General features: G+C 44.3%; 1 protein-coding gene across 29 annotated transcripts in view; it reads left to right on the forward strand.

The window, feature by feature from the left end:
* The first annotated feature begins 534 nt into the window (after nt 1-534).
* Nucleotides 535-17,178, forward strand: part of DTNA (dystrobrevin alpha) — a 323,001-nt gene continuing 306,357 nt past the window's right edge. For 9 of the 29 annotated variants that reach the window (XM_053243041.1, XM_053243042.1, XM_053243049.1 and 6 more), the window contains exons 1-2: nt 538-686; nt 791-881. In XM_053243041.1, coding sequence (XP_053099016.1) covers nt 620-686; nt 791-881 — 158 coding nt within the window. In that variant the 5' untranslated portion in view covers nt 538-619. The other 20 variants (XM_053243053.1, XM_053243088.1, XM_053243071.1 and 17 more) reach the window with 9 other exon arrangements.

Here is a 17,178-nt window from a genome sequence, read left to right on the forward strand (position 1 = left end):
TCCCTCGCCGGTCTGCTTTCCCTCCCGCTTTTGCGCACATCCCGGCTCAAGCGCCGTCCTCAGCCCACCTTTTCTTCCCTCTGTACTGCAGCCCAGCCAAATAGTTCCTGCTTGCCTCTGTCTTCTGCGCCCCATACCTGCCCCAGCCAAGGTATCCTCGCCACCCACATGCAAACATGCACATCTCCCGGAGTTCTGCCCCATCCTTTTGTGGCTCCCACCCAAGGCCCCAGTTTGTTCCTTCCCCCGCCGGAACAGCCCCGGCGAATCCCCTTGCCTAACCCGCCTCCCCCTGCTCTGCTCCTCCGCTTTGGCAATACGTCATCCTTTTGCTCAGCCGCCCTCCCTCCCATTCCCCTCTCCGTCGCTCAGCTCCTCCTCCCTCCCTCTTCTTCCGCATCGCTAGGATGCTTTTTGGGCAAAGTGAATGGAACCCCCGCGAAACTCAGGGCAAAGGGCTAGGTGAGGGCAACAGCTTCACGGAGGCTTCACTTCCTCGCTGGGCATGCGCACAGGCTTGGCACATGCTCATTTGGGCTGCACGAGGGGCTCTGGGCATGTGCAGAAGCAAAATGGGTACATTCTGAGGCAGGGCAATTTCAGCTATGACACCTGCAGCATGTGCCAGGAGCTGCAGCAGCAGCAGCAACCGCCTGTGCGTGGTGCATCTTTCTCTCTTCAGAGCGGTAAGCGGCAGCAGCAAGCAGTTCCGTCTCTGTGCGCCCCTCCTGCTTTGCACTGTGTTTCAATGGGTGCATGGTGACCTTACAGAGTGTGCATTACCTCACAGGTAAATATCAGCTGATCCGCTGTGACAGCAGCAGCAGCAGCAAGAGCAGCAGGAGCAGGAGAAGCCAACAACCCACAGAGCTTTTCTGGAGGTAGCAATTCATTCATTCCTTCACTCATCTGGTCCCTCATCTTTCTCTCCTTTTCTCCTTTTGCTCCATTCACCAGTTAAAGGCTTTGCCAAGGATGCTGAAGTCTCCATCATGGATGACTCTTTCCACTGCAAAGTGTGTGTAATGTGTGTGTGGTGCCGGTGCGGCGTGGGGGGGGGGATAAATATTTCTCATCCAAAATCATGAGCAAGTGTTGCAATGCACTGCAGTATCAGTGAAAATGACTAAGGGGGAGATATACTTGGGGAGAGGGCGAAGGGGTGATTCAGCCTGTTGCCAATTTGGAGATGCACAGCTCTATCTCTTGGTTTGTGTGTGTGTGTGTGTGAGAGAGAGAGAGAGACAGACAGACAAGACAGACACAGAAAGAGACTAGAGAAGCTGAGAACTAGGTGCAGTTTATTTCTTGTTGTTACCTTTTGCAAATGTTGTGTATGTGTGGTGGTGGGAGAGACCTAAGCCAGAGTTTGTCCTTTGCCACAGGAAGATAATGGGGCTAGACCCTACAGGGATTTGAAGAGAGGGAGATTGGAGTGGTGATAACTTGAGTTGTGCTGTTGAGCAGATCTAGCGACAACGCTTCTTTTTGGCAGCATCAGGGAGCCTTCTTGGCATCATGCATTTCATTACAAGGCTTGCCAAGGTATGCATTGATGTGCAGAGAGAGGGAGTATGTATGTGTGGTGAGGAGCTCAGGCAATTATATATACAGGCCTGCGATGACATCATCCCTTTGACTTTTTCTACACTTCAGTCTTTGGGAGGCTAGTGCTTTTTAAATGTGTGAGCTTGATAGGAACGGCTCACTTCATCCAAAACTCCTGTTATACTAAGGTGTTCTGTTTCATGAGTTTGATATTATAATACATTCTAGCTCGGACTTCTGTAAAGCCAGTGTGTACATATATGAGCTTGTGAATTTTAACATAGTAGATATTGTTATTTTTGCTGTTCGTATCTGTGGCAGTGTTTACTAGCTCAACTAATGAATGTAATACAAATAATTCTACCAGTAACTTGCTGGAAAGCCCCAGCAGTATCATGAGAAACAGAAATAAGAAGAGAGACTCAGGATCCGGGGGAAAAGCAGTGGAGAAGCTTCACTTACATTAAAATGTGCCATGTAAAGAATATATTATCTTTGGCAGTGCCTTATTCCTGTTTGTGTCCTTACCTGTCCACAAACTTCAGTTAGTTGTAATGAATATCTAAACTGCTTGCAGGTTTGTACAGTTATTTTGTAGTAAGATATATGCTTGATAAATTGTTATCTAAACCTTGTTAAGGGCTAACAATTTTCTTTAAATATTGTATAAATGTATGTGTTAGGAGCCACTTAGCATTTATGGCATTTTGCAAAGCTTTTAAAGACACCTAGAATAAATGCAACCAGATAACTTCTTAGATAATTTAGTGACTTAGGAAGTTTTTGAAAGATTTGTGAAAACTGAAGCCTAAAAAAATACTGTGGCAGAAGTGCACTTAGGTAATTTTGGAGGCTGGACCTAAAGGCTTTTGGAGGGGCCCCCACCTACCCAAACAGTATTTTTGAAACATTTTTAACATATCCACACCACCTGGGACAGACTAAAAATGATTTGGGGGCTCCCAGGGGGTGTGGAGGCCCTGGACTTCAGCCCAGGGGTAAGAGCGCCTCTGTACTGTGGATTTATCTGACCTTGGTTAGAAATCAAGTTGCAAGCTCAGAACTAATCAAGCTGTTTTTCTTCTCTATCACTGCTGCACTTTTCTTGTTAGTAAAAGGATGCAAATATATATATATATATATATATATATATATATATATATATATATACACACACACACACACACACACACACACACAACCTTAAAGATATGTACACTTTTAACCCCATCAGTTCTCAGCAATCTAGCTTTCAGTTCTAAAAGTTTCGACTAAACTCTGGGCATATCACATTACCAGTAGCTTTGGAGAAACCCAGTAGAGGAATCTATTGCACCTATGAAACCTAGCACACTGCTTTTTATTGGAGCTGTAGCAGGAGTATTTATTTATAATCTTATAAAAATTGCTCTGGAACAGTAGATATTTTAGTTTGTTGCAGAAAAAAGAGAGCTGAGGATCCTCAAAGGCTAAGTAATTTGTTGCTGAATGAATTTTCAAAGGTAGGATTGTTATCAACTGCCTACAAAAGCTTATGTTGTATAAGTTATTTGGACTCTAGGTGCTATTTCATTCAAACTTGAAATAGAATTGGTTCTCAATTTTTTTGATTCAGAAATCCATTGATGGGGTTGTTGAAGATTCCATTGACACAGGCATTGGTTGAATTCCCACAATAACATCTGACAAATTGATCCCAGTATTTAGTGCTGTCATTCTGAAAGTCCACCTGTGACATATCAATCAGTCCTAAAATATAATTAGGAAATCACTTGATGTCCCAGTTATATAGAACCTCTTGCTTTGTGTCAAATAACATTTTCTCATTCTCAATTTAGTTTGTGATGATGTACTACCATTTAACAATAATTCTACTGTCACCATCCCGTAGGACTGCAGAAATCTGTTTCAAATTCCCACGTGTCCAATATTCACACCTAAAATGCTTGTAGCAAATAATGTGTGATGAGCAGGTTACTTTTCAGTATGGCTTTTTATGGTTCCTTTTTGCGGCTTATTCATTAGATTTAAGTAACTCCATCTCTTTCTGTTAAAAGGAATGCAAGTAAAAAATGAATGAAATCTACCATTTGCAATATGTTGCATGTATAAACAATGAGTGTGTAACATTGATTAAACCACTATTTGTGAGTATGGTGACTACTGATGCATGAGAGAACAGATTGTATAGAAGAGATAATTTCAGCATTTGCAGTTTTTCTTGTTCCTGGATCAGTGTGGTATGACAAACTGTATCTGCTTTATTTCATGTTTCTGTACAATATTTTAAAGCGCTGAATTCTGTTCTCTGTTGCATCTTCTTATTGCTGTTATTATTATACTGCTTTCAGTGAAAGTTCTCAAAGTCGTTTACATAGAAAAAGAAATAATAATAATAATAAGAAGAAGAAGAAGACAGTTCTCTATCCCCAAAAGGCTCATAACCTAAAAGAAACACAAGAAAGACACCAGCAACAGCCACTGGAAGGATGCTGTTCTGAGTTTGAATAGGGCCAGTTGATCTCCCCTTTTAAATATAAAGAGAATCATCTCTTTGAATGGTATCTCTTTACTCAGTTAGCAGAGGCATCTCAACTTGTTTATATCAACCTGTGTATGATTAGGTGTATATTTACCCTTTTGGAATACATATTTCTCAACTACAACCAATAATATGATGCCATAGCCACCTTGTAAAGACTGATGTATAGTATGCCCCATGTCTGATTCTAAGGTTGCCACTTCTTTCTAAAAGTGCTTCTCTGTGTTGAAAAAGCCAATATGCAGAGACGCCTTTAGAAAATAAGTAGCAACCTTAGAACCAGACCTGCCTTTTTCAGATATCATAGAAGTGTGAGCACTGTAAGCTCTTTCCCTCAGGGGATGGAGCTCCTCTGGGAAGAGCAGAAGGTTCCAAATTCCCTTCCTGGCTTCTCCAAGATAGGGCTGAGAGAGATTCCTGCCTGCAACCTTGGAGAAGCCACTGCCGGTTTGTGTAGACAATATTGAGCTAGATGGACCTATGGTCTGACTCAGTATATGGCAGCTTCGTATGTTCCTATGGCTCCAACCCAGGAACACAAAGTAGCTCAAAGGGCATATCAAATGGATATAAGAGTCATCCTTTTCTTTGGAGTATCCTGGGAGCTGTAGTGTTGGAGCAGGGAGAAGAAGGTGGGACTTGGGGTCACTAATAAAGAATCTGTGCATCCTTTAGGGGAAGTCATTAGACTAAGTTGATATAAAATGGATACAAGTTTGTAAAGAAGATATGCCTGTAGAAGAGGTAGTTCCTAGTGTGAGGGGTTGGTGTGACTACAGTAGGTGGTCTGGTGCTACCATCAGTGCTAGCCAAGCAGGTTTTTCTAACCCATTGGAACTAACAATGATCTGTGGGGAATTCTTCACAGTCTTGGTGTGACTTGTGGATATTAGGGGAGGAAAGCTAGTCTTGTGCTAGTGAACATGAGTTGTCCACTTTGCTAAGCAGGGTTGGTCCTGGTTGTATTTGCATGGGTGACTACATTTGAGCACTGGTCTGCTGTAAGATATTTCCCTTGGGGGATAAGGCTGTAACTCAGTGGTAAAGAAGCTGTTTGCATGCAGAAGGTCCCATGTTCAATCCCTGGCATTTCCAGATAGGGCTGGGAAAGACTCCTACCTGAAACCTTGGAGATCTGCTGCCAGTCAGTGTAGACAATACTGGGCTAGATGGACCAATGGTCTGGCTCAGTACAAAACAGCTTCCTAGGTTCCTAAGTTATTTTAGTGTACCTTCTATCTCATCATCACTCTTATGGCTTTAGACGAGCAGTAGCACCTTCTATCTAAAAGTGTCCACTGGGTTTAGATATTCAGTGATGCGGAAAGTTGCCCTTGCTGAGTTTCTTCCTGTTGTGTAGTGGTAAACTCTGTCAAGAAAAATGCTAGTAACTTAGTTATACCTATTATGTGCAGTTATTTTGCTGATATGCCTTTGGATGAAGAAAAAAGTGTGTAGAGTTTTTTAAAAAAAGGTTCAGTTGTGTGATACTGAACATAACATGTTTGCTCATGCCAGAGTCTGTCCTCTGGTAACTGTGGGACAAATTAAAATGGAGAGATTTCTGTCTCTTAATACAAATATTTCTAAGGCAGTTTACATACTATAAGACAAATTTAAAGCTAAATAGATAATAAAGTTACAGAATGTTTTAATAAAACAAAGCAACAGTAAATGCTCACCTTTAGTAAATGTGAATGTTTAGAATTCTAAAGAGTTCTATGGACTGTTGAAAAAGAGGCTTTATAGGGCAATTAAGTAATTTAGAGGAAACATTTTCCCCTGAATACCTAAAAATGGGAATGTCATTCATCACTTCCATTGGTGTCATTTGTCAAATTTAGTGTGTATAATCCATGAAGATTCATGATGCTTTAATGAGGTCAGTTCATCATTCAAGAGAAATGTCACACCCATTTTTTAAAAAAGTATATTGATTTCAGTTATATTTCGTCTGCTGTTAGAATAGTGCATTTACTCCTGGGATCATAGCTCAGTCTGAAACCATTAACTCGCATTCCATAGTGACAAACCTGAGTTTGTCACAGAGTATACACGTAACAGGCATTTGAGGCTCCTCATTTGGAGCAGAGGGGGCATTGCCCCCCTCCATTCCAGCAGCCCATTCTATCACCAAACAGATCATTTATTTCCCTCTGTCTCACTTGCTTGAATATTGATCTTGCATTAATGCTGCTTGCCAGTAGATGGCAGTGGCTCTTGGTCTTTTTTCTATACAGGTGGCCCTCATTATTCACGGGGGTTCCGTTCTGGACTACAACCACGGATAACGAAACCACGGATAATGAAAACTTGAGTCAGTGCGAATTGGGGGTTAGGTTCAATGAGGTTAAAAAGGGGCTTAAAAGTGATGAGGAGGCAGAAATAAAATAAATAAAATACTGTTCCATGCTCTCCAGGTCTCCAACTGTCCAGCAGTCCTGCCCACCAAACCCCCTATTCCTCTGATTTTCCATGAAAACCACATGAATTTTAAAAAGAGCCACAAAATGTCTCCATGCTGCAAAAATGGTGGCAGGAAATGACACCGGAAGTCATTTCCTGCCACCCAGGAACCATGAATAGACGAATCTTGCCTATGTTTTTAACCACAGATAACAAGGTTGAGTCTATATTGGCCGACTGTGGATACGCGGAACCAGGGTTTCCGGGACCGCGGATCATGAGGGCCACCTGTATTCCTTTGTAAAACCATTTCCTTCCTCTTAGGCTGTTTAGTGGGATCCATTGCCCACAAATGAAGTAATTACCATACTTAGTCACTACCCAAATTGCATATTTAGTGCCTCAGCACCAATGAGAATGTGTCTTTCTCCCCCCACCCCAGATGGGCAGAGGCTAGCCTTACTCCCAAACCAATCAGAATAACATACAGGCACCAATTCTGATCAATAGCCAGCAAACAAAGCCAGCCCAGTAATCTGATTTCCCAGGGTCCTTCCAGGCAGTCTCAGCCGATGTTTTGGATATCTTTGTGCAAAATGGGAGCACTCAGTCTGCAAGCAAATGGAGTTCAGAACAGGCAGGAGTCCTGGCTACCTTTCTCCAGCCTCCATAGGGAAACCAGCCCTTTTCTCCTCACTCAGCACCTTGACCCAGCCCTCGGGAGGTATTGGATTTCTTTTATCGGAGGCAAACAAGCAAGCAGCCCCCTGCCTTTGCTCTTGTTCTGAGACTTTCAGCAAAGCCTCTTGCTAGCTCTCTTATCTTTCTCTTGCTCTCTCACCTCTCTTGAGGGTGAAAGAGAGGGAGAGGGTAATGGCTTCCAAATAAAACAAGGCATTTTAACTGAAATGACTGATTGGACAACTTCAAACCTATCCTGACTGAAGTGTGTGTGTGTCTTTTATACAGAAATATTTGTTTTTATTTTTCAAGGATTCTGAGATTATTGCCTTTTCTTCGCAGGCAACCTAGCAGGCACAGCTTGGAAACCAGGCTTGGAAAGCAAAATAGTCAAGTAGCTCCAACACTCTATAGTAATTATGCCAGTTTTTGGCTAGTATCTTGGGCACATATCTAAAAAATGCAATGGGTGTAGTGGTTCTAAAATCCATAGTAGAAGACTACTACAAAGATTGCTAGGGACCAGAGTCCTGTGCTGTTTTTTATTTTCAGAGCAAAGCAACAACAACAGTCAGAGAATACACATAAAGGAGGAAAACCTCATAGAAACCAATCAGCCTGCCATATTCTCCCTCCTTTAAAATGTATCATATTGCAATAATCATGCCACTTATTTTTTCTCATTTAATTTCAATTGTTTTATTCTTGAGAATGAGCAAACTTCATCCTTAATGCTGACTTTGTTCTGGAACATCATCTTGTTTCAGCTGATTAAACTCCACACTCTTAATTTTGTGGTGTAAGCATAGCTTGTGCACTTTGTATTAACAACCAGCTGTTTAACTCCACCGCCAAGCATAGCATGGCAAATCCTAATAGCTATGTTTGGAATGTCTGTGTTCTTTATTAATTATGGAGGTTCCCACCCACCCAGCATAGCTGTAAAATATATGTATTTGTAGAATTTTGCATAGCAGTTAATGGCAACATGGCATAACCATTCATTATAGTAAACTACTGCCTAATTGTGCAGGGTACCATGATTTTATCAGCTAGCAAAGAGACATGGGATCACCTATCATGTTAGTGGAGTCTTTCAGCATAAAACTGGTACACAATTAGGTCCTTTGTATCTAAGTATATATGTGACCACCACTGTCATAAACCTCTTTGAGAATGATGGCATTTCTGTAAGGAACCAAAAAGCAATTCAGCATCTCCCCCACCCAGTGTTCCCTCTAACAGGGATTCCCAGATATTGTTCACTACAACTCCCATAATCCCCAGCCAAAGACCATGTTGGGATTTGTCATTATTTAGCAAAGCACCAAAAGAAAGCTGCCCACTCCAGTTACAGAGTAGAGTGCTGAGTTTAGTTGTTGCAGATATTTAAAGGACACGCATGGAGATTGTTGTACAATCTAAACTAAATGGGTTTACTGGTGCAGTGCATTTGAGGTGGCAATGGTAACCCCCTCCTGCATTCTACCAAAGACAACCACAGGGCTCTGTGGTTGCCAGGAGTTGACACCAACTTTACCTTTACATTTGAAGTAGGAAAGACCTATCCTATCTATACGCTACATAATAAGTAGGGAGGGAGAGGGAGAGATGTTTCCATTTTCTCTCCAAGAGGGAAGGAAAAGGTCTGACTCACTACAGGAAGAACCTGAGGAGTCAAGGCAGGGGTCATAGAGTAGAGGCAAGCAGGGACAGGTAAGGAGACCCTCACTAACTACCTCTACTCCCAATGTCCCTCGTGGTCATTAGGATAGTTGGTGCAAAAAGTCGATGCACTGGAACTCCATTTCCAACAGGCCATTGCAGCTGGGGATGCTGGAAGTTGTAGTGAACAACATATGGGAATCCCTGTTAGAGGGAACAGTGCCCCTGCCTCGCCAACAACTTTTTACCTCTTCAAAGATGAGCATATGCCATCAAGACTTCAGTATGTCAAGGGAGAGAATGGGTAGCCTGGATTAAGGTGCTAGTATAGCTCACTACAATCCTTTATCAATGTGGCACTCTATTACATGCATCATTATCATTATTATTAACATTTATATCCCGCTCTTCCTCCAAGGAGCCCAGAGCGGTGTACTACATACTTAGGTTTCTCTTTCACAACAACCCTGTGAAGTTGGTTAGGCTGAGAGAAAAGTGACTGGCCCAGAGTCACCCAGCAAGTATGAGCAAAGGTAAAACAGAAATGCAGCCTGAAAAGCACACAATGAACACAACTCTTCATACCCTATAGTTTTCTTGAAATGAAAACATTGCAGCCGTGTTACATTGCACCAGCATACCTGCTACACTAGCAGTATCCCAGGTGCAAGGGGGCACATGTGGGTGGTGTTTGGTGGGTGGCAGAGGAAGAGTGGGGCTTGGCCAGAATCCTTTTCTCACTCAGTCTTATCCCAACGGTGGCATAACATTAGGCCTGCAACAAAGATGGTGAAAATTAAAACACTCCCCATCATAATCAGTGGAGAACCCAAAACAACTTTATAATTTGGACTGCTTTTTATAGCTCATTTTAACACAGGGCTGCACAACTTCAGCCCTCTAGCTGTTGTTGGACTACACTTCCCATCATTTCCAGCCACAGGGGCCAAACATCAGGGATAATGGGAGTTGTAGTCCAACATCTGCAAGAAGGCTCAAGTTGTGCAGCCTGTTTTAGCTGCGTGTTTTGTTTTGGGAAGTAACTTTGAACCTTTGGGAAAGGTGAGGTAAAAAATATTGTTTAAGTAAGCAAATAAGTGACAATTGATTAAATTTTGCTAAAACCCTATTCATACGTTATGTTTAACACAGGGCATCCTGTGTACACACATATAGATCTGTATGCACCTACAGTTATTCACGCATACTGTTCACTGTATTGTATATACAGTACAGTATTGCACTTCCTCTCTGCATCCTGTATTTGAGGAGATCAGCACCCAGATTCACTTAAATGAACACATCTATGGACATTCACACACAAACATGCACATACGGTGTAATGTCTGAATAAGACTTAACTCTGCAGTTAGTCACAGCACACTAGCAGTAGCATATAACTTCTGTTGTGAGATTTAACTTATTAATGCTATATGACAACTTTAATGGTTTATTCTGTCAGGCTTCTGTGTGCTTTTATTACTATTGTCCTGGTCTGTGATTGCAATAAAGTATTTGATTTGAAGCCCCAGCCAAGGGGCACACATTTCATATATCAAGACGCTCCTCATGGGCTGTCCTCGTGTCTATAGAGAACTTAAGGAGGACTTTGGTGGAAGAACACTTTGTGTAAACAACAAACAGGGCTAATAACAAAGTAAAGTTGTTGTGCCGTCGAGTCAGTGTCAACTCTTGGTGACCACAGAGCCATGTGGTTGTCTTTGGTAGAATACAGGAGGGGTTTGCCATTGCCATCTCCCATGCAGTATGAGATGATGTCTTTCAGCATCTTCCGATATCACTGCTGCCCGATATAGGTGTTTCCCATAGTCTGGGAAACATACCAGCGGGGATTTGAACTGGCAACCTCTGGCTCCCTTGGCAAGTTACTTCCCCGCTGCACCATTAGGTGACTAATAACAAAGTAGGAAGGGCATATTGCTAACCTTTGCCTTCTCAGACCCACTACAAGTACCCTGCCTCAGGACTCCAAATATAAACACACACCAGGAATCTTAGCTCCATTCCTGCAACTGGGAGTAAGGACAAGACAACCTACACAGGTAAGCAAGATGCTGAGGACCCACCAGGGAGAGAGGAGGCCATGTATTACTCCTGCATATTCCCCCCCTCCCCCAACATGGCTTCCATTCCTGCCCGCTTCAATATGCCAAGACTGTGAGCGGTTTTACACACATGGCAGCACCTGAGGTTGGGGAGAGCAGCCACACGAGCCTCTGCTCCTGCTCCAGCTTCCGATGTGCCGTGACATCCGAACCTACCAGTCCCGACATATCCTGCCCCACTTCCTTCAGGTTTATCCCGATATCTGAAACGTACTTCAAATCTACGTTTAAGATGTCAGATTCCCTGAGGGAAGTGGGGCAGGATATGCTGAGACTGATGGGTCTAGACAATGACCAATCTCAGCATTCAGAAGCTGGAGCGGAAGTAGAGGTTCATGTGGGGAGCAGGCATTCCTGGGGAAGCAGCTGCCCCCACCCCCCTGCACCAAGTCTAGGTGCCATCATACATGTGAACCTGCCCTATATAATTGCTGGACCAGGGGTGGCCAACCTGAGGCTCAGCAGCTGCTGTTGGACTACAAATCTCATCATCCCCAGCTGTAGTAAATTTCAGTGGGAGGTGATGGGAGTTGCAGTCCAAGAACAACTGGAGAGCCTCAGGTTGGCAACTGCTGAGCTAAACAGTTTTCTCTTACTTAGCAGACTGTATCAGACTCCTGTACCATAGGAGTCATAAGCTAAGTATGCACTGTATAGAACCAGGGGCTCTGTTGGTCATGAACTACCAAATGCAGGTAAGCTCCCTCCATGCACTGAGGAGCACAGTCACCTTTGTGGGGGAACACCAGCCACTCCATTTCAACTGTAGGTGCTGCTGGCCAAACACTCATGATCCCCCTTTTTTGTTACAGATGCAGAGCCATAGCAAAGAACAGGCCATGCAGTAAAACTGGAGGCAGAGATTTGTTGCAACAGCCTATGTGGACTGGGTGAGGATTATTATTATTAAAATATTTATGTACTGCTTTATTTTAATTTTGTTTATTTTTATTTATTTTTTACATTTATATCCCGCTCTTCCTCCAAGGAGCCCAGAGCAGTGTACTACATACGTAAGTTTCTCCTCACAACAACCCTGTGAAGTAGGTTAGGCTGAGAGAGAAGTGACTGGCCCAGAGTTACCCAGATAGTATCAAGGCTGAACGGGGATTTGAACTCTGGTCTCCCCGGTCCTAGTCCAGCACTCTAACCACTACACCATGCTGGCTCCTTTAAAAAAGAAAGAAAGAAAGAAAGTTCTCAAAGCCATTTACTGTATATAGCAAAAGGTGTCAGAAAATGGTTTCTGGTCTTCAAAGGGCTCCTGAGCTAGAACAGAGAGAGAGAGAGACAGACACACACTAGGGATGTGCACAAAACCGGTTTGCCCGGTTCGGTTCGAATACGAACCAGATTCGAACCAGGAGGGGGTGGTTCGGTTTTGGTTTTGCTCAAACCCCTCCGGTTCGGTTTGAATTCAAACCAGTTCAAACCTCCAGAAGTGGGTGGGGTGGTAGCTGGCACCCATGGGTACCTGCCACCCAAACCCCAATGCAATTGGACACTCATACAATTTTTTATGAATTTTTGAAATTTATTTTTATAGGGTGTAATGGGACCCAAACCAGCCCATTATCACCTATTGTGGAGCACCTAGGGGCACAAAAGTGGGGTGGATGGTAGGCACCCAGGGGTGCCTACCACCCACAAAACCCCAAGACAATCAGACACTCCTCTGATTATTGGTGAATTTTAAAAATATTTTTGAATTCCTCATAGGGAATAATGAGGATTACAGCAAATGTATAGCTTCACGTCGGGGGGAAAGGGGTGTCCTAGAGTGGAGTGTGGTGGGTGGTAGTGCCCATGGGGGGCAAGGAAGCTATCAGAATTATTTGAAAGGAATTGGGCAAAAGGCTGATTTTTAAGTGATTTTTGAAGTTTACATGTCTTTAAGGTTTTTCTCCATAAAGACACATGGAGGTGTCAGCAAATGTATAGCTTCACGTCGGGGGCAAAGGGGTGGCCTAGAGCAGAGTGTGGTAGGTGGTAGTGCCCAAGGGGGGCAAGGAAGCTATCAGAATTATTTGAAAGGAATTGGGCAAAGGGCTGATTTTTAAATGATTTTTGATGTTTATGTGTCTTTAAGGTTAGCAATGAGAGTGGATTCATGGTTTGTCATTGAAAATCTTATATGCTACCAAAGAATGTACACTCAGAACACCTCAGAAACAACAAAACCCACTACCCCATGGGGTAGCAACCCATAAGGGTGGTTGGCACCCTCGCTCTGGGCCACCCCAGCACCCCCCCCCAGTGCAGTTATGGGGCTGCTGAAACCTCCATTCTTCCCTGTGGAGAAAAACCTTAAAGCCACTTGTGGGGTGCTGGGGTGGCCCAGAGTGAGTGGTGGTGTAGTGCACAGAGGGTGCCAACCACCCCCATGGGTTGGCACCCATGGGTGCTCCACAATAGAGAATAATGGGCTGGTTCGAGTCCCATTATACTCTATGACAGAAAAAGAAAAATAAATTTCAAAAATTCATTTAAAAATTGTACGAGTGTCCGATTGCTTTGAGGTTTGGGTGGTAGGTACCCATGGGTGCCAGCTACCACCCCACCCACTTTTCAAGGTTCGAACCAGTTTGAATTGAACCACCCTCAGTTTGGTTCGAATTTGAACCTGCAGTTTGAACCTGATGGCTGGTTTGGTTCGAATTCGAACCATCGAACCACCCTGGTTCGACTGGTTTGAGTTCGAACCAGTTTGTACATCCCTAACACACACCACAGACACGAAGCTGACAGCAAGCCATTGGAGAGGTGCTATACTGGACTGAATAGGGGCAGTTGCTCTTCCCCTACTAAACGTAAGACAGCCACCACTTCAAAGATGCCTCATTGCCCAGTTAGCGGAAGTCACTGTCTTAATGACTACACTGAATACCACCAACAGATGAACCACCAAACATTTTTACCAGGAGGAGCAGGTCTGAAGCATGAGGACCAGGAGAGTGTCGAGCTAGAATTGCTCCCTCCCCCACTTTCGCCACAATCTCCTACTTCGCATCTAGGCATGGGAACAATCTGTGATAGCTGCTGACTCTCACTGTCTCTTGTCTCTTTACAGGCAATCACGGTGCTCTCCAGCAAGTACCGAGGAGAGGTTGGCAACTCCCTTGCATTGTGATGCTGTCTGAACTCCTGCCACCACTGTTGGTATTCAATAAAAGCTGTGACTGTTTCAGCCATGTCTCTGTATCATGATAGTGTGCTGTTTCCTCCTTCGCCTCAGATGGCTAGGCTCCTTACACTGCAAGATAGCTGAGGGTCTACAGCTTCCCCTAGGCCATGGCATTAGAGCACCAGCTAGGGTGGGACCCCACAATTCAAGGTCTTCCTGCCTCCCTGTTACTGCCGGTATGATAATACACCAGGCATGGGCAGAGCTGAGGAGGCAAGATCTACTGAAACAATCAGCTAAATGGAGAAAGGGTGACTGGATGGGGTGCTGGGGATTCGGTAAAATGATAGGCATCATGAAACATGTAAGTGCCAAGACAGTTCAGACAATTGCCTGAATGGGGTTGTTGGGTCAGCTGTCACTGTGGCCCAATGTGCCTGCATGTGTGGCTTCTCTCAGAGTTTTCTGGTGAGAGATCACATCTAGGGTTTTAGCCTCATGGGTGTTTGTGAGCCTGTGGCACAGGCTGCTGGGGAGCCCACAACTGGGCTAGTTCAATTGGCCTGCCTGAGACCGGGAGGCAGAATTCGGGCCCTGTCCTGCCCCTCTTTAAGGACACTCATGAGGTGTTCAGGAGAGGAGAAAGCTGAGGAGGCTGGATACCTGCCGCAGCAGGAAGTTGTGACTGAGCCAGTCCAGCCACACGTTCTGATGAGCAACAGAGACCGCCTGAGAATGGAAGGTAGTGAAAGGGGAGAAAAGGCCATGAAGGAGCATGTCCCTCTTCAAGGCTGGGGGTAGGGTGGATGCACCCACAGTGAATCCATAGCCTGGCCATGTACCTTGGACCAGTGAACAGAACCTACTTGCTTCATCTAATTCATGGATCCTGCCCCCCACCTTTGAGCTGTTGGATGTCCAACTACCCCCATTGGGCAGCGGTGGGGGTGCTACACATTACAGTGCTACACTTGTACTCTTCCTCAGAGCTACAGCTCCATATAAAATCCCCTCAATTAGTTTATATGATTTTGTTACCAGGAAGAAGACAAAGCCCCTTGGGAAACTTCAGAGGCCCCATCCTGTGTCTTTTGCCTTTCTTTTCCTGTAATTATACAGTTAGGGAGTTGCTCTGTGGAGTAAGAGGTTGAGGTTCTGGTCCTGAATCTCTTCCCCCCACTTTTTATATCTTGGATCACTGTTGCCAGTGGGCCACCCAAAAGTTGAGTTGTGCCTTCAGCATCTCCCGATGGTACCCCTTTGAAATCCCATCTCCTGTTTCCCATTGTGTTATTCTTTCCCACTGAGCTACCGGGCAGCTTCTGGTGCTACCTGCTATGAGTTTGTTGTTGTAACGTCCCTTCTTCCTTGTACCTGTGGCCCTCTCCCTTGCAAAATGTGTTCTCCTTTGTATAAGTATCAGTACACATGTGTGGTGTGGAGAGTTCTGACAACTGTCCATGTTGAACCACCCCCTCGGCAAGATTTGAGTTCTTGCCCGAGAGCCTAAGGGTTCTCCATGCAGGCCTCTGACTCATTGGCCCATGGGTTGACTCTCTGTTGTAACTGGTATGTCAGACTTCCTTTGAGGTTTGGCACCAAGTTTCTGCTCTATGGGTTGCCAGGAGATTCAGGCTCTGCCTCCTGTCTGAGAGGAGCTTGTAGCTTGTGGGAAGGGTTCTATTGCTGCTGTACAATCCACTGAACTCTAGAGCTTTGAAAGACACTACAATCTTTCCCCGGGTGCATAGAGGGAGTGGATACTGAGTAGGGTAACATCATGGAGTATTTGATCATCATTGTGTTTTGATTGGTGCCTTCCATACATGGATGATGTAGAAGTACCCTTGGTGTGCAACGTGTTTGGTTGGAGGCAGTGGAATTAACATGGATGTGGTGGCAATGGTTGTTGGTGTTGCTAAATTCTCTTATTCCTACTACTATCTGTGATGGTGTTTTTTTAATTTGCTGCTGGAAGTGCAAAGGACTGCAACTACATTACACCAGGGTATTTGTAGCAAACTTATGGTGTGACAGCTGCTTGATTACTAGGTCTGCAGGCAGTGCTGTCTATTGACTGGGTCATATAATGGAGCCTGTAACGTTGTCATGATTTCCTATAAGATAAGCCCTAATCTTGAAGGTCACAAATTGTGGGCGGATTTTTGCATCCTTGACAAGCTCTGTGTATACAGATGTGCATGTTTAAAATTAAATTTTAGGGTCAAGCTTCAATGAGCTTTTTTACTGCAACAATGGAAAATTGGAACTGCTTAGGCAGCTATTTAAAAATGCCCTATTTGCCAGGATGTTTCATGTGCACATTGTAATGAAAATTAGAGGACAGGCACTGGACATGCTTTGCCATGCTTTCATATTGGGCATCTTGTTCGGTTCAACTTGTACATTGTGTTGTGAAATATGTATGTTACTCTGCAGGAGGCTGATGTGTGGAGCATAGTGTTGCTACCAGTTTTATTGACCTTGCTCCTGTGCCTTTATCAGTAACACAACAGGCAGAAATCACACATTTCTTGCCATGGAAATAACTTTGGGGGAAAGTTTCTCCCACAAAACATTTGTTTCTAAGGTATTTAAGGGCACAGCAGCAGCAAAAATTGTAGCAAATCTAGTGGCGAATCTTGCCTTAGAGCAAAAGAGATGAGTAAGCCTTCTCTCTCTTGCCTTAGATTAGCACACAAATGATTGGATTCCTTCCCATTTTTGGAGCCAGTCTGAAGCTCAAAAATTGATCTCTGGCTCTCTACCAGCCCCATACTCACAAAACACACTCTCTTCTCTCCTTTGCTTAATGGTCTAGTGGTAAAAGCAGCAGCAGTGGCATGTGGGGAAGAGGGAGGGATTTTGTCTTCCCTGCTCCTTCCTCACCCTGGCAGGTCATGAAGGCAGCACACCAGAAGGAAATCATCAGTGGCATGTGGGTTGTAGGGCAGGTTTTATTCTCCCCACATTTTTATTTTCCACCATGCTGTACTCCTGGGCACAGGGTTGTATTGGCAGTGGTTAATGGGGGTGTTTTTGGTGATGGGGGAATCTGACAGGATGAGATGCTGGCAAAGTTGTCC

This window comes from Hemicordylus capensis, chromosome 4, assembly GCF_027244095.1.
Source record: "Hemicordylus capensis ecotype Gifberg chromosome 4, rHemCap1.1.pri, whole genome shotgun sequence".
In the NCBI taxonomy this organism is placed as follows: Eukaryota; Metazoa; Chordata; class Lepidosauria; order Squamata; family Cordylidae; genus Hemicordylus; species Hemicordylus capensis.